We start from the raw sequence: 23,039 nt of genomic DNA on the forward strand, positions 1-23,039 counted from the left end.
TCGATTTCTCTCCCCTCCCTCATGAGACGACTGCAGGTTCGATCTCGCCTGTGAACTGGGAGATGATGCTCCTCCTTCTTCCTCCCCCCTTTTTTTTTCTCTCCCTCCATCCCTCCATCCCCAGCAGATCCTGGGGACAGTCAGTGGTCAGCTACTGAGCCTCTTCATCCTCTTCCTCCTCTCTGGACTCAACAATGAGACTCTCTCTGCAGAGTGATGATGCCTGTTTCTGCAGCCGCTCTTCCTGGCACCGCCAACCTCCTGCTGCCCTGCACCCTTCACACAAGTGGGACCCTGGGGGGGCACTGAGTGTGTGTGTGTTTGTGTGTTTGTTTTTATGGGTGTGTGCAAGTGAACCAGAAAGAGGTTGAGATGCTGTAACCAAAGCTGAGGGCGTTTGACATGTCATCCTCACCTGTGGAGTCTGAGGACAGGTAAGCTAACTGGAGAGGCTGTGGAGTCACAGAAACATTTAGTTTACCAGCAGGGAGTCAGCTGGGTTTTTTGATATTAGGAGGGAGACAAAGGACTTAAATGTTTATCTGTAAATAATTTGACATTTATATGAGTAAGAATGAAATCATTGCAATGGTTTTCAGTCACCACTTCATATTTAGTCATGTTCTTCTGCTTTGTTTTTCTGTTTATCAGGTTTTATGTAGTCCTTATTGAGTCTTTAGTTTGAAAATGTCGCCCTGAATTCTTTCTTTCTTTCTTTCTTTCTTTCTTTCTTTCTTTCTTTCTTTCTTTCTTTCTTTCTTTCTTTCTTTCTTTCCTTACTTCCTTCCAACTTGGTTCTAATTTAAAAAATAACCAAGTTGTTATATGAAGGCCTAGTTTTGACAGCTTTTTCTGCAGGATGTATGGGAAATGAGAGATGATATTGTTCTGTAAATGCTGGTGTGTGACAGTGTGAGTGTGTCGATGTGTAGAGTGAAACCACATGTTGAGCGGGAGGGCGAGCAGGGCCGTGTGAAGATTTGGATCTGAGGCCGAGGGAGTGTCATGTGTATGTGCTCGCATTCTTGGGGGACAGGATGAAGTGAGAGATGGAGGTGTTTATGTGTGTGCGTGTGTGTGTGTGTTTGTGTGGGTGTTGCAGAGGTCACATTTTTCCAGCGTTGGGACCCCGCTGCTCTCCAGCTTGCAACTAAGGGACTTTTATTCTGACATCCGGTCTGTGGATGCAGCCAACTCCCTCCCCTCTTGGTCCTCTGCTTCATCCTGCTATCCATCTCGACATTCAACTGACAGAAGGAATCTTTCAGGGGCTCCTGACTGTACATCCAGCCCAGGCCTCAATGTAACACTAACATAGAAAAAAACCCCAGGAAAAAACCCACTACAGCCTGCAGTGTGCTCCCTGAATGTTTCAAAAATGTTTTAAAATACAAAAGTGTATTTGACATCGATTGTTGTTCTTTCCTTTTTGCTTTATCACATCGAAATGCTAATTGTTTGTCTAAAACTAAAACAGCATATTGAATCTGTGTAAAAAGTCTCATTGCAAAAGCAATCACTTTTCACTCATTCCACCGTGGGCTGCTCATAAGCTTTTTTCTGCTAGCTAATGTTGGACTGAATTTCCTTGCTATGCCAGGACCTGCACATAGATTGGGGATGCCAGAAAGAAAGGAGAAGGAAAAAGGGTGCTCGTAAAAGCTTTGACTCTTTTTTTCACAGTTTCTTTCAAGTATGATTAATACTTCTTAGATGACCTATGTTGATGTTGCGTGATCAGGCTATCAAGATCTCTTGCGCACTAATCTCTCTCGGCCACTCAGAGTTGTGAAGACTCACCGATTAATCTCCGGTTTGGTGCCATTTGGGGCTGAGATAGGATGAACTTACAGAAGTGCAGTAAATTAAGTTAAAATTCCTTTTAACTTTCTCATTATTTTATGAACATGCTCCTTGTGATATGAAAACATTAAGAAATGTTTTTCCAGATATTAAAAATAACATTTTTGCGGATTGAGAGTGAGTCACAGCAGCTCTTCTCTCCAGAAAGCATCTCAGCATTAAAACCACCAGGCTTAATTGCAGAGTAGAGGACTGAGATACATGTAATCTTAGTACAAATAATCTTTGGATAAATCACACTGGCTTTGTTTACACTGTGATGTTCCAACGAGTCTCACAAACAGCTTAGAGAAACACTGAACCGGGCCAAGACAGCTTGCCTCAGTTTATCTAATTTCTGCCTCGATGGTCCAGCCAAAACATTATCCTTTTTCTGTCTACATATATGTACATTGATGCAGGCAAATATTACATTTTGCATATGCACCCATTATATGATCTACAATGCCCCTAAAGGCAGGTTAAGGCATGCTTTTGAAGTTTGCATCTTCATGTCCTCACATTTGTGACTTGGCAAGTTACCCAACCACTTGTGAGTGTATGTTAGTATCTGACCTTTGAATTTCTCATGTATTTGTGTATCTGTTTTCCAGGAATTCAAGAATGTGGACGGGGAAGAGTACCATGCCGATATGTCCACCTTGGCCTCGCCGGCCTCCCAAGGCAGCCCCGACGTCTACATCCTGCCGCTCACCGAGGTGTCCCTGCCGGTCGCAAAGCAACCTGCACGATCAGGTGAAACACTTAAGTTCAGCTTAATATCATGTCTTAAACTCTACTAAACACATAGTATGTTATTTCTGCCACTTGGGGTCTCTCAATTAAAACCTAACAAAAGAGTAAGTAGCATGGGATCATGGGAATTGTTGTCTTTGTTGTTAAACACCCACCATTGCTGCTGAAAATCTATTGACATGACTCAGGAAGAAATGTTCACAGACGAGGTAATGCATTTAAGTTTTACTCGCATTATTTTTTTTTATTACATTCGCTGACTTCCTCACTCTTTGACTCTCTCCTGAAGTTATAGTGACCAGGAAACGGACCAAACCTTGAATAAAATTACAGATTTCTCTTGTTTGAACACTGTTGGAAACATTTGGAATAATGTAAACACACAATTCAACAAAACATATAACAAAGGTCTCGTTGTTTTTGGACAGTTTAATACAGAAATGTTACATCTTAAGTGGTCCCATTTACTGTAGATAAACTTATGTTGTGCAGCCAAACAGGTTGATTTATTATCCCAAAGTTTCAGTCTTGGAGGAAGTGAAATGATTCACAAGTCAACAATATTTCTGCATTTGCATGAAACTGGACTGGACTGTCCTATTTACATAATCTGGCACATGGTCTAAAGTGCATTTCAGGGAGTGTCCAACTGTCTTTTGCTTGTTCAACGGTGTGTAATCTGGGCAAAAAAGTAAGGTGCTAAGGGGTTGTATTTACTCTCTTGATTGAGCATAGGTGTGTTTTGGGCATAATATGAATTAAACCAATTAGACTGTCATCTCCCATTTCTTTTAAAAGCCAGGTGTGCCTGTGCCCGGCCCATTGCTATTTTAACGGCCAACTCGTCAAGTTGGAGAAGCGAAGCAGGAGCACTGCTGTGTGTACGTGCGTTGTGAACCCAGGGTGCATCTTGAATCTCCGCCTTTGATTTTAGACCAATTTTTTGTTAGTCGATGGCACAGTTACTTTATGCTGCCTCAAGGTAACAATGCGCGTAATCGCAGCTCCGTTTAAGTCCATCACGTCCATGTCCATTTGCTTCTTACGCAACGCGGGCGCTGGGTGCTAAAATGACAACTGTGTCGGTCAGAATTTAGTTTTGCCGTGCTGTGCGCCACTGGCTGGCATAAGATAGGGCAAAGAGACTTTAAAGGAATCATACAGGGATATGTAAAGTAAAAATTGAGTGCTCAAGAGGTTAAATTTGGTCCTCCAATTCCATTTCCATTTTTTTTTCACTCAGTAAATCTTTGAATCCCCACTCGACATTTAAAAAGATTTGCACATTTTTCCTGCCATTGAAAGGGATCAAATATAAGATGAATGGTCAGTCACAGAATATCCAATCATGACATCACTTTTGATGGTTTGTCAGCGCTTCATAATTTACCCCTTCAGTCATTTTTTTGCAAACTGATGTAAGCCTTGCAATAGCTTTGCAAAAGTGCCAGAGCCTGACACATGCAACTACATTTCAAGGGTGTGAGAGAACAAATGTAAGAGCGCGGAGAGCTGTGCGTCTGGCGTCAGTCAAAGTTTGTCCCCGGGGTGAACACCGCCCTGATGCTGGCCTCAGTCAGCTGGGCCTCCACCTATCCCACAATCCCTCACTGCAGGTCCCCACAGTATGAACTTTGTGCTCTTTAACTTTCACTCTCTCCCACAAACATCTGCCTGTTGCATAATAACGTCCAGGCCGGCCAGCCTACACTGCTGCTCGTAGGAATGTCAGGCATGCAAGAGCACAAAAACCCAGTGAGAATATCCGTCGCTTTCTTTCTCTCTTTCTGCTTCTGCGTGACAATGGTCCTTGTTGTGTGCTAATGGGCTGATGCTGCCTGATAAACTTATGACACTGGAGTGTGGTGAGACCTCATGGATCATGCCCACGCAGTTAACTCAGCCATCAGTCTGCATCAAAGCTCAAATAGAGACAACTGTGAATGTTTGTTGGGTGTGCTACACTCATTGAGTTTGGCCGACAGCAGGATCAGTAAAAAGGGAATATACTTTATAAAGGGGGAAATAAAAAGAGTTGGTTAAAGACAAGTTTGTTCATCCACACCACGTAGGATATACTTTCTAACTTACTCCTCGTGGGATCCAGCCATTGAGTTGATACAAGGGAGGTTAATGGAGTTTCATTTGCTGTTCAATGCATTAAAACAACAAAAGAATAGTTCCTGGTGGAAAAAAGTTTCAGAGGTGGATATCACAAAACCTCAAAAACATAAAACCAGATATATCTGCATGGCTTGATGCCACTAGTGTAAGGGAGAAACTATTTCCTCTTCTGTGAATTGGGTAAACTGGCCCTTTAACATATGGTTTGTCTTCTGTGAATAATAGAAACCATATGGTGTTACAGTAATGGCAGAGGTCAGGGATTCATTACTGCGCCTTCAGGACTGCCTCACCCAGTGACATCATAAAAGGAAATTAATTGTTGTTTTTTAAGAGAACTGGATTGGCTGAATGGATCCATCACACTCTTCTTTTCTTATACTTTCTTATAAGTTTAAGTTTTAATAAGTGTCTTATCTTTGTTAGCTGATTTTTTGTATTTGTTTCCTTCAACTAAGAACAAGTAACTAATGATTAAATAAATGTAGTGGAGTGGAAGTATTAAATGGCAGAAAATGGAAAAACTCAAGAAAAAGTACAAGTTTTTCAAACAGTACAGTACGTTACATTGCATCACTGTCAAAGTTCAAATTTATTTGCACACTACCACTTCATACAGATGCAGCTGAAAGTGCTTTACAGGGTGATGAAATATTAAAACTGAAAAGCTAAACTTACAGCAACCAAATGGAAGTAGAGAGAGGAGAACAGATAGCAGCAGAGGGGAAAGGAAAATCAATACATATGTATTATGTTTTAAAATAATTTATGAGAAATTGGATAAAACAGGCTTGAGGTTGCTTTGAAGCAAACACAGATCTTAGATTTTGATTCACTAATGATTCCTGAGAGCAGAGGCAGACATGGAGCTGAAGTACTTAGCAGCTATGAGAAAGTTTCTTTCAGCCGATGTTCCCATCTCCTCGGTCGTTCTGCCCTGGGGCTGTCAAAAGACTGTGTGGATAGGTGGAGCTCCTAATGAGACACCAGTACTGTAAGAGCTTGGCTCAGTATGTGGCCCGGTCCCCAGGACCCACCCTGATGCAGCTGTTCTGTACTGCAGGCTGCAAAGACTAATGGAGCTCACACCCACTCAGAGAGTTGACATGACATGTACACAGCTAAACACATGTTAAAAAACATACAACGAGAATCAGAGCAGAAACACATGCACTGAACAGAACAACAACAACTGGGAGCGCATACATCAACCTCCGTGCTACCATTTCTACTTGAGTTGCACAACAAGGATGGGCCAACGTCATAAGTGAATCTAAATGATTGTCCAAGGACAGCACTACAGCTCAGCACCTCAGCTGAGCCCGGACTGGGATGCACTGGACTGGAAGAGCATAATGGGAATTCCATTAGACTCTGAGTGATTTAGCCGCTGTGCATCTCGCTAAAGACTTCCTGGATACTATAGCGATTAAGCTAGACGCATTCAGAGAGAGACGCTCAGCAGCTGAGAGCTTAGAAAAGACCAGACAGCGCTGTCAAATGGTAATTGAGTTAGTGTATTGGCTGTAAAGAGGTCTGAGAACTTACCAGGGGCAATCAGGGTATTTTCAGTTTGTCACAGTGGGTAAAGTGACATAAAAAATTAGAAAGCATCGAGTGAGTGTATATTCTTCTGCCATGGCTGCACCTCTTCTAAATGTATTTTTAATAATAGCAGACATACAAAAAAGAGAAAACATTTCTGTACTAAAAACGCATCGCTCATTCCGTGAATGGACATCCTGCAAAGAAGCAAACAAAAAGAAAACAAAGATAACAAATATTATAGTAAAGTCTTTGAGTATCTATTTCTTTCTCCCAGAATGCATCCTCCTCCCTTCATTGTTCCATCAGAAATTATGAATATTTGAGGTTGACATGATGGCGTAGGTGGGACCCATTGCTTGCCACTGTTATCGCCAAAGCTCAGTCCATTCCTGTGTCACGGAGCTGGTGGATAATAGTCCCAGTGTGTGCTTACTAACTGGTCCTAACTGGTGCCATGCTGCCCTAAGCAGCCAGACAATGGTGGTTATTCTGTTTCGGGCCGGAGAGAGCGTGAGTGGGTGTAAGGAATGACCAGTCTGGGGAAAGAGACGGGGGTGTCCAATATGGCCTCCACACAGTGACTGGACTGTGTGGCAGTCTGGAGGGGGACGACAGCGCCACAAAGGTCCGTCTGTCTGCCTCTACACCCAGAATCTAAGTGTCATCGTGGGAGACACAGAGAGAAAGAAAGAGAGGGATAGATGGTGAGGGGTGAGAGATGGAGGGGCAGAGGGGTTGGGGGGATGTTGCCGTCAGTCCCGTTTCATTTGGCTGAGCCGGGACGGGACGGTCGGGCGTGTTCAGCGGGCAGGAAGGACTCAGGTCATCCAGGGATGCTGACAGAGATGCACCAGGGGGTTGGAGGACAGTCAGACAGATCGGTGCCAGAGTCGGCTCAATATAGAATAAGAGTGCAGTTACATCTGTTTACTGAGAGACCATGGGCAACGTCCACTGGCATGTTCGGATATTTCATTTCAGAAAGGGTTAATAACAATCAGTCGGACGGATGATGGATTCTTCACCAGCCACTTAAGAACTCGGATATGGTGCGTGCTCATGTTACTGTTGTATGCGTTATAGGAGCTAAATGTGTTTTTATTCTTGATCAGTGAGGTCTATGATTCACCTCCGTATGAGTGAGGACATGCTGTATCTTGTTTTCAAAAATAATTGTGCCTGCATGCCTGATATCTCCATGTGTTTATATATAATAAGACAATTCCCAACATATATTTAAAAATGAGTGAAATCAACAAACAGTTAATCAGTCAGTTCTTACATTATGCATCGTTGCTTGAAAATGAATCTGTTATAAAACATCGCAGAACCTTATTTTGTCTAGAACACGTGCAATGTGTAATTTGTCTTTTTATTCGTGTTCACCCTCTAATGATTGTTTCTTCTGACACTAATGAAAATATTACCCGTGATGAAGGTCGGCCTCCACTTCAGCTCAGAAAAAGTCGACTGTAACTTAATTTTAAAAGCAGCAAAGACTGTTTGGCGGATGAAAAAATGACCCTGAAAATAAACTTTTAATAATGTGGAAGGGAAGCAAATCAGACCGTGAAGCTTTTCCATTAAATAGTTGTCGATGTTTTCTAAAGTTGAGTGAGTTTTACAACCAACGATCAACCTTTTAACAAACTTTCTAATGTTAGTTTAGTTAACTCATATTTTAGCCGAAATGGCCTGCAGAACCCTTTCACCCTTTCACCCCTGCGACTCCAGCACGATTCATAAATGTAGTGTTTCAATCAATCAAAGAAACATAGTGCAGGAACTGTTGGCTATAAAAACATAAGTAGCATTGCTAACCGCTTCAGTACTGTTAATTATAAGGTTTAAGAGTTTGCTAATACCATATAATTAAGGATCGTATGAAGAGGTGATGTGGTTTGTGAAATATTTAACTGTAATCAGGCATAATGTGATTTGCAGTAACGGGCTAAACCGGTGACTTTGTAAAGACCACAACATCATCAACACTCCAACGGTGGATTATTTTCCGTCACAGTAACACCTTTTCCCCTCTCTCTTCTCTCCCTCCAGTCCAACTCCTGAAATCCACAGATCTGAGCCGCCACAGTCTCCTCTACCTGAAAGAGATCGGGAATGGCTGGTTTGGGAAGGTAAGCCCACTGCTGACACTTCAATCTCCATAACTTCCTGCGGGTGGTTTTGACAGTCGCAGTCCCTGCAGCTGCCTGCCAGGTAGATGAAACCGGGCATCAGTGAGTCTCACGTCACAGTTGTTAGTCTGTGCTGTGATCCCGGCCGTGTTCAGAATGGAGTCAGTTAAAAATGGCCGACATGCTGAGAATACCTGTAATGTCTGAGTGTGTAATGCCATGCTGATCCTCGTGCCTTTGATGTCCGCTTCTCCCAGAGGTGATACATTTCGCCCTTGAGAACATATTTTACGCTGGTAAAAATGTCAGAGTTATAGCCCTCCACTGCAGGCTGCCCCATGTGGTGTGGTGATTATACAACCAGATAACATGTTGTTGTCGTTCTCTCCCCTTCTGTTCCTTTGTTTGTTTCTCCTCCTTTTCCAACTCATTCACTCATGAATATACATCTGCCCTCTCCATCCTTGTGTACCTTCACTGGGTATGTCCATCTGTGCATGTGTTTGTCTGCATTTTTCTGTCTCTTCATTGTCTTTGAATTCTCTTCGCCAAACTCCTGCATGACTGCTTTCTGTCTCTGTGTCTGTCTGGCCACTCCCACTCCATGCTTAATGGGTTTGTTTGGGTGTAAATGTCTGTCTGTCTATCTGTCTGTCTGTTTGTCTGCCAATCCGTCTTCCCCGTGCGTATATGTCTCTATCTGTACTGTTTCAGGTTCTGCTTGGGGAGGTGAATGCAGGCCTTAATACCACCCAAGTGGTGGTGAAGGAACTCAAAGCCAGTGCCAGCGTACAGGACCAGATGCACTTCCTGGAAGAAGCTCAGCCTTACCGGTACACATTTACCTCTGCCACCTGTCTGTCTCTGTCTGTCTGTCAATGATGGTAACTCATACACTAACAACACATCCTCATACCTAATGGAATAATCAGGTCATTAGCCAGTAGGGCGAAGGACATATACAGTATCACTTTTCCTAAAACAACTTGACTGTTGCAGTGCAGGAGAGATGCGCACACCTTATCTTTGTCATATGGTCACAGTTGGTTGGGTTTAGGAAAACATTGTGGTTTGTTTGATCCATCCATCCACCTCAATTCGCCTTGTGCAGTTTGTCTGAATTTCCTCCTTTGCTGCTGTAATAATTGCTGATAATAATCTGATGGCTGAGTTATACTGGTTTCATATAGATAGATAGATTCATATTTTAAATTCAGAACTTGAAATGTGCTCCAAATATTGCTGTTGTCACAGATAATTGGCAGCTCTTCAGGCACCAGATACTTGTTTCAGTTCGATTATGTTTTTTTACTTTGAAGAGTCTAACATTTTCCGAGGTTAATTGTTTCCCACCACCGTTCTACAAAATGAGCATTTTGAGAGGTTTGCCTTCAAAGCTTTCTAGTTAACAATTATGAAAATTTAACAATATGAAAAGGTTCTTCTTTGACCCAAACTATGATCTTTATCTAAACCTTAGATCTGCCATGTGTTGTGCACATATCCATCCACCACGACCTCCTTCCGATCTGTACTTTGTTGCTCTTTATCCTCCCTATCCATCTTAACCACTAAACTTTTAACTACTTGAGTACATTTCTGCTACTTGTAGAAAAGAAATATACAGAACTTTTACATCATGTGCTTTAATTAAGACTTTCTGTGCAATAATGAAAAGTTAAACAACTAGCAAACAAACTGTTTAATATATTAATTAGAATGGATGTATAAAAGAGGCATAATTTGCACCATATATTCACAAATACTGTGGATATACTGTATGAATTTTTATAATTAATATCTTAGTGTGGGTGTCTCATAATGTTCTTCTTATTGCGATAAAACATGTCTGCCTTGCTTTTGTTCAATGATATGTTTTTGAAGCATGTCACAGAAGTAATGTGCGTCAAGACTCACCTGTCTTGATCTCACGCTCTTCCTCTCCAGTAACCTCCAGCACCACGCTCTGGTGCAGTGTTTGGCTCAGTGCACTGAGGTCACTCCCTACCTGCTGGTGATGGAGTTTTGTCCACTGGTGAGTATCCAAACCCAGAGGGGAAGGTGTTGGGAGAACGGCTTACAGTATGTGTAAAAGAGATTAACATCTGAAGTTCATACACACCAAGTGCTTAGTGGATGAATCTAAAAGGAGCGCTGCCACAACCCTGCTGTGTTCCCCTGTTCGTAATCGGTCATTTAATGACTTCAATATTATAATAAAATCACTGTGGCGTAAATGTGCGTTAACAACTAAGTGTTTTATATTAGGCTCTGCCACATTTGGTGCATTAAGTGTGTTGAAATAATCTACAGTATGAGATATGTAGTGTAGTTTATAAAAGTCCCTGTTAAGCCTTTGAAGACCTTTATTTTAAATCCAAAGCCTGCATTATAACCTGTAACTCATCCAGTACATTAAATGGATTGAAAACCTCTTGTAATATGTGGTTTATTGGATTTATTTGTTAATTACATCTGGCAATAAAAAACGTTCTTGGCACCTGCTGTAAATATTTGGCAGGCGAGCCCAAAGTTAGTAATGAATCACGCTGCAGTTGTACCACTCAGACTGCAGCCTAAAATCCACTGTCGGCTCCACATGATTGATGAGTTCAGTAGATTAAACATTGAAATCTGTGGTGATACTGAAGTAATCAAAGACTAAGAACTGGCTTCCTGCCTATGTGAATAAATTGGTGATAGCTGATGAAATGTATTGTTCACAGTTTTTATTTTCAAAGATAAAAAAACATTTATATACAGGGTTAAAAACTACAGAACCTGTGAGGACAGAAAATGGTCAGATATACCTGAGGAGGAAAGTTATAGCAAGCCAGTAATTTAGCGTGACTAGTAAACTGATGGAGGATGAAGGCTCTGTCGAGGAGACCGCTTTGGTCCAAAAACATTCCCTCAGAAGCCCGGCTTGGTCTGTTCATGCAAAACATTTCAACTGAACAGAAAACAAGCCAGATTGACACGATTGAAGAAGAAACGATTGAGTCTTGGTCCCAGTAAGCACAGTGAAATGGTGAGACTGCCCTCCAGTGGTCAGAGGCTGCAACACTCAGATCTTTTATATCTCTCTTCTGTGTCCAGGGGGATGTGAAGGGTTACCTCCGAAGCTGCCGGACCGCAGAATCCATGACCCCAGAGCCGTTGATTCTTCAACGGATGGCTTGTGACATCGCCTCGGGACTCTTGCACCTGCACAAACACAACTTCACACACAGGTAGGAAGCAATTTCTGCTATTAGATATCACACACACTCAGTCACGCAGACAGTATCTTGCCATGATCAGTAAAATCTGCCTTTTGCGTCTCGGTTGCTTCCTGGAACAATATCCTGGTGCTGCCTGAGTGCTCCTTACTGACTCCAGCATCAGTGATTTTGTTGCAGGCGGTGACCCTTCATCTCCAGAACAACTCAAACATCCACTCAGTCTTCAGCATGTACTTTTAGAGACAGGAGTTGATGTTGATATGTGTTTCCAGAGATAGCACTGTTGAACTAGAGCAACTTTAATATTGCAATCAGTGAGTGTTTTTGCATGTTGGGCATCTAAACATTTCTGTGTTTTGAGTAATATGTATGTCCTGCAACGCTCTGGTCTTGGTTTATATGTTTATAAATAATAAAGAGCTGTAATAACGTCTGTTTACCCTCCCCCACCACCTCCTTTGTCACCAGTGATCTGGCTTTGAGGAACTGCTTGTTGTCTGCCAATGTCACAGTGAAGATCGGAGATTATGGTCTGTCCCACACCAAGTACAAGGTCTGTTTATCACACACACACACACACACACACACACACACACACACACACACACACACACACACACACACACACACACACACACACACACACAGTTTAGCAAGATAATTTGAGAAAGAAATAGATTCAGTAACATAGAAGCAAATAATCCTGGGACAGATAGTTTTGTGTGTAGACAACCATTAACAAGCAAACACTGAGAGGATGAGTTGATGAATGAATCGATGAAAGAAGTGAGCTGAGCTTGTTAGTGAGTTAATATTTAAATCCTTCAGGTGCTGTGCATCTCAAAAAAGATCCAGCATTTACTTCACCCAAGTGAGCAGATTACACAGATGATTTAATTCCCCAGAGCTCATTCACTTGTTTTAGAATATTGCATTTAATAAGGAGAGATGATTTCCAACTAAGCAAATAAAGTGCGATTATGTTTTCGCTTATGTTCTGTTTTCACTGTCTGCCTGTTAACACACGTTGCCCTTCCCTCCATTCAGGATGATTACTACGTGACATCAGATCAGATGTTCGTGCCATTGCGTTGGATCGCTCCAGAGCTGGTAGATGACGTGCACGGAAACCTGCTGGTGGCTGACCAGACCCAACAGAGCAACATGTGGTAGGATAAACATACATGCACGCAGGCGCATGCACACACACTCATGCATAAAGAAAACATTATCAAAATGAAAATTAATTGACATTATTTGTCAGAGTTCACAGGCTGAATATAAGAGGATAAAAGAATAAAAAAATTGTTTGCCAAGCAAATATTGATTGTTTTTGTTTGTTTAAAGAAGGAGAGACTGGGCCTTTGTATACTCCAGTGACTTCAGAAATACAACAAATTGTAAATTTGCTGTTATTTATGTATTGCATTTTGTTAAAATTAGGATGAAACAGAGGAAGTGTTTCTTCAGTTTGAAAGAAGCAGAGATGTTGTACAATGATGTCATTACTTTGTGCATAAAAGGCCATGACCAAAAGGCTGAAGTAGGTTCAGTGGGAAAGACGAAATAAGGAAAGTTTACTTGTAAATGGCAAAACATTGTCTTCCATCTTTCAGATTACAGTTTTACCCCTTGGTGAACTTAAACCAACCCTAATAGAAAACAACAGAACAAAAGAAAACCTGACTATACAGTAAGAAAAAGATGTGCCTGAAGGAATACAAAAAAAGCAAGACAAATAAAAAAAAAGTTGAGGCACTAGATCAAATATAGGTTGAATGACACATGCTTGTTCCGACTACTGTTTTATGTTTCACGACACAATGTCCAATGCTATCTTTTGTCTCAGGTCTCTGGGTGTGACTATCTGGGAGCTGTTTGAGCTGGGCAACCAGCCCTACAGACACTACTCTGACCGACAAGTACTGACCTACGCTGTGAGGGAGCAGCAGCTGCGACTGCCCAAACCGCTGCTCCAAGTGCCCCTGGCTGAGCGCTGGTGAGACACACTGAAACACATTTAGAAACATCTTTAAAATGTTTAAAATTCATTCAGGAGAAGGACAAACACAATATTTAGAGCAACACAATAAATTGCTCGCAGGATGAGTGGATTCTCATTTATTTTGCAGATTCTAATTATTATGCTAATCCTGTTGGTTTTGCCTCTCTGTAGTGGGGGCATTTTTTCAGTCGTCTCTTTTTTTAATTACAACTTGTTATTTGACCGGAACAGGGCGCATTATCTTCATCATTATCTGGTAGATTGTTTTTTTATTTCAAATCTTGTGTGACGTGTATGATGTTTTTTTTTCTGTTAATCCCTTTGTGCTCCTCAGGTATGAGGTGATGCAGTTCTGCTGGCTCCAGCCTGATCAGAGACCCAATGCAGAGGAAGTCCACTTGCTGCTCAGCTATCTGTGCGCCAAGGGGGCCAGCGAGGCCGAAGAGGACTTTGAGAGGCGATGGAACTCCCTGCGTCCCAATACTGGATTCAACAGCCACCGTGGTGCCTCGGCAATGTCACGAGACCATCCCTCATCAACCTCCTCCTCTTTCCCTCTCCTTGAGCAGTTTTCGGCTGGTGATGGCTACCACTCAGAGTCCGGGGATGACATACTAACAGTCACTGAGACCAGCCACGGCCTGAACTTTGAGTACAAGTGGGAGCAAGCCAGGGCAGACCAGTCATATAGAGCCCCAGACTCCTCTAGTACCCTGGGACAAGTCAACCATCATTGTCAGGAAGCATTTTACCCACCTGGCGGCATCGTGGGAGGCTGCCCGATGGAGAACCACAGCCATGGAATTTCTCCACCCTACTACCAACCAAAACATCTTCATGCTCCAGGCATACTTCCTGTCCTCAGTGCCCATAGCCCCTCAGTTAGCAGTGAATACTACATCCGCATCGAAGAGCCAGTAGACTGTAACATCGATCCAGAGTACACCATGTGCTCCTACAGCCCAGACTATCAAGGCAGCAGTGGGAGCTTTCTGACTGGTAGTGCAGACTCAGGCGAGTGCATGGCCTGCCCGTCACAGGCTAAGAACATGGGTCCCTATTGGTCAGCAGATATCCACAAGTCAGATGTGTACGACTCCAATGACTCAAGTCCTGCTATCTCCCTGACAATGGAGCCTCTTTTAGGGCAAGTGTCAGACAGCAGCCCCATACGACCCTGGGAGTCTAGTCACTATGTGTCCTATAAAGACAGAGATGGGGGTTACTACTATGAGCACTCACCCCCGTTGGGAATTGATCACTATTTGATTGGCAGTGAGCTCACCAGAGAGCATCATCGGGAAAGCTGGGGGTCAAGGAGCCTGCGTCAGGCCTTGGGTGAGTTGGAGAACCCACTTGGTATATCCCCCTCTGTAAACAGTCCGCCTCAACAGGCCTACAGAGACGCATACCTGGACACAAGTCAGACCTCCATCATAGGAAAGAACGTGACAGGTGGCTACTATGACATGATGGGATCCCTGAGGAAGACTATGCCCAGTCACACCAGGCACAACAGCCACTCCGTCAGTATAAACATGGAGACAGAAGGGGCACTCTTCATCGGGCACAGAGACAGCGATTCAGAAGAGGAAGAAGAAGATATATTTGTTGAGAGACACACCTGCAACACTTGGCCTTCAAAACACAGCCATAGCAGCGTGGGTCACCACAGACGGGCGAGCCACAGCTGCAGACAGGATGCTTACGTAGATTTCCACTACACAATGCCAAGTACAGATATTGAAGATTCCTGGCCGGAGGAGCATAGCCTGGCCTTCCACTCTCTACCCAAACCCATTGACTATCTCGAGCCCCACCAGGCCAAAGATAACAGTGCCTGCCTTAGTCTGAGCAAACATCACTCAATGGTGCCCTCAGACAACTGCAATGCCTACATCTACCTGTGCCATGAGGGCGAGACTCAGGTGCCAGCATCAGGAGAGTGCTGCCACTCGCACTTTGTTGACCCCCTTACAGGCTTACTAGTCAGAAACAACAGCTACGGTCATAGCTACAGTCACAGCAACTACATCAGTGATAAGGCCATTGATATCCAAAGCAATGAGGAGATGATCAATCTATCACCAGCTCCAGGGGGTCCCATTGTGGCCAAACCTGCCTTGACAAAGACTGAGGACAGTAGAGAGCAGTATGTTGACCTTACATTTGATGATACCCCACTCAAAGAAAAGAGGGAGGATGTAATCAAAGAAAATCCAATCATGCAAAAACCGACAGAGCCTAAAATAGAAGAGGTGATCCTGACAATGACTAGAACCACTCCGCCTCCTGCTGACAACATGCATGTGATGGTGGCCCTCACAGACCCACAATCAGAGTTGAGTCACACTGTAGACAGCGGTGTTGACCACGGAGACTCCACTGTGAGCCTTGCTGACATCCTTGACTGCAGTGACGATGATGAGGACGATGACATCACAGATGACATCACTGACGTTACCTCAGGCATCTTCGCTGACGAGTCCAGCGAGCTAAACGCTTCTCCTGCCTTCAAGTCGCTACAGAAGCAGGTAGGAACTCCCGACTCCATGGACTCCATGGATCTGCCATCTGCAGCTGGGTCTTGTGAAGGCTTCAGCCCGGCGTCCTCCCACCCTTCCAGCTCACCTAAAGCTATGGATAGTGGCTACGACACCGAAAACAACGAGAGCCCTGAGTTTGTACCCAAAGAGCCTCATGAACCTCGTGAACAACCTCTGGGAAAGCCTACCCTTGATACGAGCCTGGAGGAGCAGGGAGTCGAGTCTAAAGTAGTGCCCACAGAGGCTGAACCATCGTTGGGTGAAGATTTGGCCTTAGAAGCTTCACAAACAGATGACCAGATCCTTTTACCACTGACTGATAAGACTCCATACAGAGACTCTGCCTACTTTTCAGACTATGAGAATGAAAGGCTGTCTCGGGATGAAGGGGACGAACCGTCAGAGATGGTAAGGGATGAAGGGATTGTTGAAAACGAACAGCACATGGGAGAAAAGAAGGGTGAGAAAAGGAAGAATGATGAGGAAGAAGAACCAGAGGACAGTGTTGCTAACAAAGACATAAAACTTGAAATAAAAGAAATAATAACAGAAGGAACAGACTCAGAGATGGAGGCATACTTGATAGAAGAGTGTGACCAGGATGAGGAATTGGGGCTACCTCTGGAGCCATCTGACACTGCTTCAATTGCAGAGGGTGGGCTGGACGAATGGCCATCTCAGGAAGAGAGCTCATCCCTAGGAGACTGGGCAGCAGAGGTGGTAGGAGCCATGGAAGAAGCCCTTGGGGCCCTGAATGGAGATTGTACCTCCACTGTCAAGGAAGAGGAGGATGCAGGAGAGATGAAAAACTCTGCTCAAGATTCAGAAACAACAGAAGAGCCAGCAATGCAGATGAATCAGAACAGGCCATCAGGGATATCCGGTGAAATCCTGCATACTTTACCCAAAGATGAGGTGGCCTTGCAGCACACAGCAAGCACCAGACGTTTTTCTTCTTCCTCTCCCCCACCTCCATCCACCCCTCCCCCTCCACTCCCTGCAGCAACAGAGGGCCGAGCGTCTCCAGCTGATGGAGAAGAGGCGGATGAGGAGGGCGGTGACACAGATGACAGCGACGAGTCGGATGAGGAGCTGCGAATCTATGGTGTGCAGGAACAGAGCGGAGGGGAGGAGAGCGAAGACGAGGTCCACCCGGTGCCCATCGTGGTGAGCGATAACAGCGAAGCCCACAAACTGCGCAGCCTCCTGAAGATGCCAACCCTGCTCACAACAGAGAACCTGGAAGAGGAGCTTGAACGCAAGACAAAGACGGTGTCGTTTTTTGACGATGTCACCGTCTACCTGTTCGATCAGGTGAGTGGCAGAGAAGGGTTTCATTAATTCAGTTAGTACTTAAAGCTACAACAAGGCACTTTCACATTATCATTTTCTTCTCCTAAACTTTAATTCCATTAGGAAAGCCCAACTAAGGAGCTGGTTGAGCATGGCTTCCCGTTAGGAACTGAGGGCCAGAGTTCACGGAGCAAATCCCAAGAAAGGGTTAATGCCTCAGATGACTCTTCAGATGGAAACATCTCAGAGGAGAGTAAGTACCAGAATACATATTTAGTCTGCTTGTTTCAGCATCAAGAAAACGTATTCAGTTAGTATTTCACAGTTCTTACATATATCTTGTCCTTGTCTGTCATCAGGTGCAGGGTATGAGTGGGAAGACGATTTCCCGCTGCTCCCTCTACCAACATCCTCGGTGACATCTGACTCGCCTCCACCCCGCTCCACCCCCAAAGCTCCAGAGCCCAAACCAGCCGTACAGTTCTCCCGCTTCACCGTCTCCCCCTCCAACGTGTCCCGTTTCTCCATCACCCACATCTCTGACTCTGATATGGACTCGGTAGGAGGTGGGTCTCTGAATAATAACTCGACATAACAGACTTTTAATGCTATAATAATATCTAATTTTTCAGGATTGTAGATCAAATGTTTGTTTTTCGTCACAGCTGTTCAGATTTGAAAATGGTTTATAGACCGATAAAATTACAGATAAACTTAACTGAATGGTCAAAGCTGCTAAAACTGGGACACATAGCAACAAGGTGAAGACATCTCTTTTCATAACAAAGCTCAGGCCTTAATCTAGAGGAGTTAATTCTGGCTTTCTGAAACATTTCTTCAATTTGTACTTGCTACTTTTTGTCTCTGGAGTCCTGGACTCCTGTATTTAATCTGGACGTGAACATTTTTTAATTATTGTTGCCAATTGTTAATCTTACATTCTTCAAATACTGAATACAATAAATAATATTATAATCTAGAAACAAATCTGATTTTAAACTTGACTCTTCTGGGATTTAATTTAATCCTTGATTCTTGGAGAAACTCTGACCTAAATTAAGTCATGTATGGATGTGTTTTAGGAAATGGGGTATTAAAAGGCTACTTTCTCTTGAATTAGACTTAATTCCAGTTTGGAAAACAGATGTCAATGTTGGCTACAACACACAGCCACAGAATGAGTTACAATAAAACGTAAGACCTTAATGAGATAATAAAGTTTCTTGCCAAATTTCATAGAAGTCTGCGAACATTTTGGAGGATTAAGATGCCTGATAGCCTGTAAAGAACAACATTAGTCATTAATCCTGTCTGCTTTATTCTTTCTTTTGCAGGAAGCAGCGAGGATGGGGACAAAGAGTAACGAGCTGTGGATACTTACTGCCTCTCTGTGACAATGACTCGGCCTGCTAGCATGACTTCTGATTTATTTTTTAAAGTCAGGTTTTAGAAAACACAAGACAGTGCCTCTTATCGCCTGTGGACACTTTTGAAAGGTCCGTCTTACCACAACGGAGGACCGACTTAAGCTGTTTAGAATACTGAAAAGAGTATGGTTAATATATAAAATTTACAGAATATTAATATATACTGTATGTATGATGTAAAGAATATATGAAAGCAGGGGTATGTTGAATTCTTCATATTTTTCGGATCAAAGAGACAAAATGGAAGGACAGACCTTTGGAAAGCATCACATTTGCCACCACTTTCACTTCTTAATTTATGATGGGTAGCATTCATGAGAGTGTGGAACCACCTGGACTTATAGAAACAGAAACTGTCGCGGAGTAAAAGGTCAACTTCTTGGCTTCAGCACCTTGAACAAGACTGTACAGCTCCACAGACTTTGTACTTTTAAGGAAACTGCTTTACTTGTCTTAATGAATATCAACCAGAATCCTTGAGGTATCACAAGTAATATAATGTTAATATTTGGGTTTATTCAGAGACAAAGGACACACTAGCGTGAACGAAGGAAGCAAAGGGAATTATAATGGGTCATGTCTGGTTACAGAATGTTTATTGTGGAAACAGCTGATCGAACCTGGACAACCTGATATTTTTTGACCCTATTTTTTTCTTTCTTTTTTTGTATCAGGACCACTACTGTACTGTTTTACACAAATATGTGGCTCATTCTCTCTTACCAAATTGAGTACCAGCACCGCCATCAAAACCAACCACTCTTCGCTGCTGTAAACATCTGGCACAACCTTGTCACTATGGTGACAAGAAGTAAAGGAAGTAATTTCAGATTGAACTCTTATTTAAGTTTTTTTTTGTTTTTTTTTACAAATATAGCAATGCATGGTTCAAAGTAACTAGAAGACAGTATAAGAATTTATTGCTGTGAGATGAAAGGGGACAGTGGCTTGCTTTCTTTTTTGGAGTACAGGTAGGCACACATGGAAATCCATTTTCACGGTTAGCCCAGTCAGCAAAACAAAATTTTGGCATTTTACTTTTCTGCAAACCACGGATACATTCAAATTTGTTTGTGTCATACGTACAATATTTAGAATCGACAAAACGTGTGCTATCACATTCAGCTGCCAAGCAAACGATGGCGAGCAAAAAGACAGCGCTTCAACATTTGAAGGTGTGAAACCACTGGATGTTTTTAATGAAATGCTTGGACATTTTCCAGCTGTTTGTGGCAACAAAAACAAGTATTTTAGAGCCAAACCATGATGTTTTCCAAACCCCTACCAAGTGTTTTTTGTGCCTAAACCTAACCAGACGATGAGCACAGCGTTGACACAACATAAAATTGAAAATGTAATCAACAGGAATGTAAAGTTGCAACATGGTGGTTTGCAGAAACATACATTGCCAACATTTATTATGGCAATCCAAAATAAAGGGTTTGGACCGCTTCATAAAGACATTACTTCTCTAATAATGACATGTTCCATTAAGGGTTGGCAATATGGATGAAATCTTCATGACATTGTAATACTAAATTGCAATAATGGTATTCATCTTGATATGGTACTATTTCGGAGTCAATAGATAAAATATCTACTTTAACACCTGATAAATCAACGTTCTTCATCACATTGATGCAACGATCCAGTAAATCCAACTTTGCCAGAAAGGAGTAATGCTCAGTCATTTGCATCAATATTCACAATGGCCAGGTACAACCAGATATTAAAAAGGTATAAATACCTTACTAGAAAGATTTGTTTTTAATCGCCAGTATGTGTCATCATATTGCCCAACCCTACAGGCCAATAAATAAAAATGAATACATGCACAAAGTATTAAAAAGGCTGTTAAATTATATTTTTGACGGCAAACATTTGCTCTTGCGTTTGTAAATCAGCACATTATACATGCAGTATTTGTAAGCTTCTGCCCATTTCTACCACGTTATCTGTTTGTAAGAGGAATGAGAAAAAGCTGCCTGACTTTACTGTCACTTGCTGTATATCATCTAAAATAAGCTTGTTTGGAGCAGTTTTGTACTACAAATCTGGTTTTAGAAGCTGTTGAACCTTTTCAGATTTGCAAGAAAAAAACATTTGTTCTAATTCATAATTTGGGTTCTTTACATAATGTATAAAACAGTCGGTACCACATTGAAACGATAACAGATGGATTTTATAGCACTTACAAGCTTGGATGAAATATTTAAAATCAAACTTGTCGAGCCACGTTGCTCTGAGGCGGGACAGATCAATTCAGTGTCGAGTCGTATTTGTCTGATCAGCTGGTTGAAAGACGATAGAGGGCTAACGTCATGATCATGAAAATGTTACAGTGCTTTGCTTTGTGTGTGTGTAAATGTAAAGGAAGTGAAATGTAAGGTGTGGTTGGCTGTCAGCTCCAGAGCCTCAAAGAAGCAGGATGGCACCTTTCAAAGCACCCTACGATCAACATGTCGTGTCTTCTAAGTGTTTGTTTGCCTTCCGAGGCTTTAATATTCTCTAAGAGTTTAGCATAGAACCATCTAGACTGCTGTCCGTAATATTTTTGTATCTCGACAAAAATACTTTTAAGAGTATTGATGTACTGTACCTGTGAGGGAGAGAAGGTTAGAAAAATATGTCTCTTCTGTTTTATTGTTGCCAAAGAGATGTTGTGTTGTGGCCCAGGGGCAACGGTTGGTCATGTTTTTACCCCAAGATGGAGACGGAGAGGAGGAACATTACAGCAGCTTTGGTTTGGGATACTGTCAGTAACATGTGCTCCCACACTGACCTGGTCACATCATTTCTTTCTGTACCTTCTATCAAATATAAATAAAGTCTGTTTTACACATCTTAAGTTGTCTTTTGACTGTTTCTTTGTGTTTGTAATAACTGTGTCCCTTACATCATTTTCACATGGAGGAAAAAAGAAAATTCAACATCAAAAATCTTGGTGTGTTTTATAGGTACAGGTTTATGCTGGGATTAGACTAGCCCACACTGTATAAGCCCAATAATGGCCTCACAGCAGTGTCGCAGTGATGTTACAATAATGAAATTTCATGTCTCTTAGGAGGTCACGGTAATAACCGACTTTGGTCACCTGATCTGACACAACTTGAAAAGACAAAAACAGCATGTAGTCTGAAACAGTACATACAAGACACACGACACAGGACACAATATGGGTAAATACTTGATTCTTTATTCTCAAAATTAAATCATTTGCCATCAAATCACATAACGATACAGATTTGACTGCCAGTCATCATATTTGTACTGTATTAGTCTTCATGTATCACTTGGAGTTACACTGATACAGGTTTTATCAGTCTGAATACCAGTTTTTAGATTTGAACTGCTGATATGTGATATTTAAAGAGTAACTACCCCCTGGCTGAAAACTCTGCCTGCACTGCCATCTAGTGGTCACTGCTGTCCATGCTCTTCAGTGCCTCTACAGTACAGTGCTTCACAGTGTACAGTCCTGCAATGATATACTGCAGTTGGCCAACACCCAGCTGTGAGTTAACAGACTTAAACCTGTTCAACCACAGAGCCCAGTACAGAAATTCACTTCCTACATACTGTACAAGATTGAGAGTGCAGTTGCTCTTTAAAGCCTCCGTCACTGAATGTGAGTACCAACTGAAACTGATTACAATGAGGTGAATTCCCTTTCACATTTTAAACATTTTTAAACTAAGGCACATTTCATTGAAAGTATGTGCTGTCTTGTCTGCCAAGCAAATGGCAGCTAACATGTTAAGCAGGGCACATACTGTTTATTTCAGACATTCAAATCTTTCTTTTAAATATTAAAATCACTTTTAAAATCTACTTTTTTTTTTTTTTTTACTTTAAATCACTCAAACAAAAAACTCAGTCTTAATTTTATGAATTGTGGAGGGAAATTCACCTCATTGTTCTTTCCACTAAATGAAATATGGAAATCATTAGTAAATACATAAATAACCTCACATGCATCAGGCAAAGTTAAAGTGTAGGTTCACTTTAATTCTTAAAAAAACAAAACAAAGAGAAACAGTGTCTGATTTATCTCTAATGGTATCTAGCCATTCAGATGTTGTCAAGGTTTTAAAATATGAAACCAGATTTTCCTCAGTCTTTTTTGGGGTGGAAACAGG

At 42.3% G+C, this 23,039-nt stretch overlaps 1 protein-coding gene across 1 annotated transcript; it reads left to right on the top strand.

The window, feature by feature from the left end:
- The first annotated feature begins 284 nt into the window (after positions 1-284).
- Positions 285-18,996, top strand: aatkb (apoptosis-associated tyrosine kinase b). The gene is made up of 13 exons (XM_073490231.1): positions 285-434; positions 2,457-2,598; positions 8,326-8,405; positions 9,120-9,238; positions 10,353-10,440; positions 11,505-11,638; positions 12,098-12,182; positions 12,677-12,798; positions 13,479-13,628; positions 13,969-17,494; positions 17,597-17,726; positions 17,833-18,039; positions 18,808-18,996. Exons 2-13 carry the CDS (start codon positions 2,496-2,498, stop codon positions 18,834-18,836), a joined length of 4,773 nt encoding a protein of 1,590 aa, XP_073346332.1. The 5' UTR covers positions 285-434; positions 2,457-2,495; the 3' UTR covers positions 18,837-18,996.
- The last annotated feature ends 4,043 nt before the right edge of the window (positions 18,997-23,039 follow it).

Source organism: Pagrus major, chromosome 20 (assembly GCF_040436345.1).
Source record: "Pagrus major chromosome 20, Pma_NU_1.0".
Lineage (NCBI taxonomy): Eukaryota > Metazoa > Chordata > Actinopteri > Spariformes > Sparidae > Pagrus > Pagrus major.

Coding starts and splice junctions, on each gene's coding strand:
- aatkb (XM_073490231.1), top strand. CDS start 2,496: ATGTCCACCTTGGCCTCGCCGGCCTCCCAAGGCAGCCCCGACGTCTAC. Junction 11,639..12,097: donor AAACACAACTTCACACACAG/GTAGGAAGCAAT, acceptor CTTTGTCACCAG/TGATCTGGCTTTGAGGAACT. Junction 17,727..17,832: donor TGGAAACATCTCAGAGGAGA/GTAAGTACCAGA, acceptor GTCTGTCATCAG/GTGCAGGGTATGAGTGGGAA.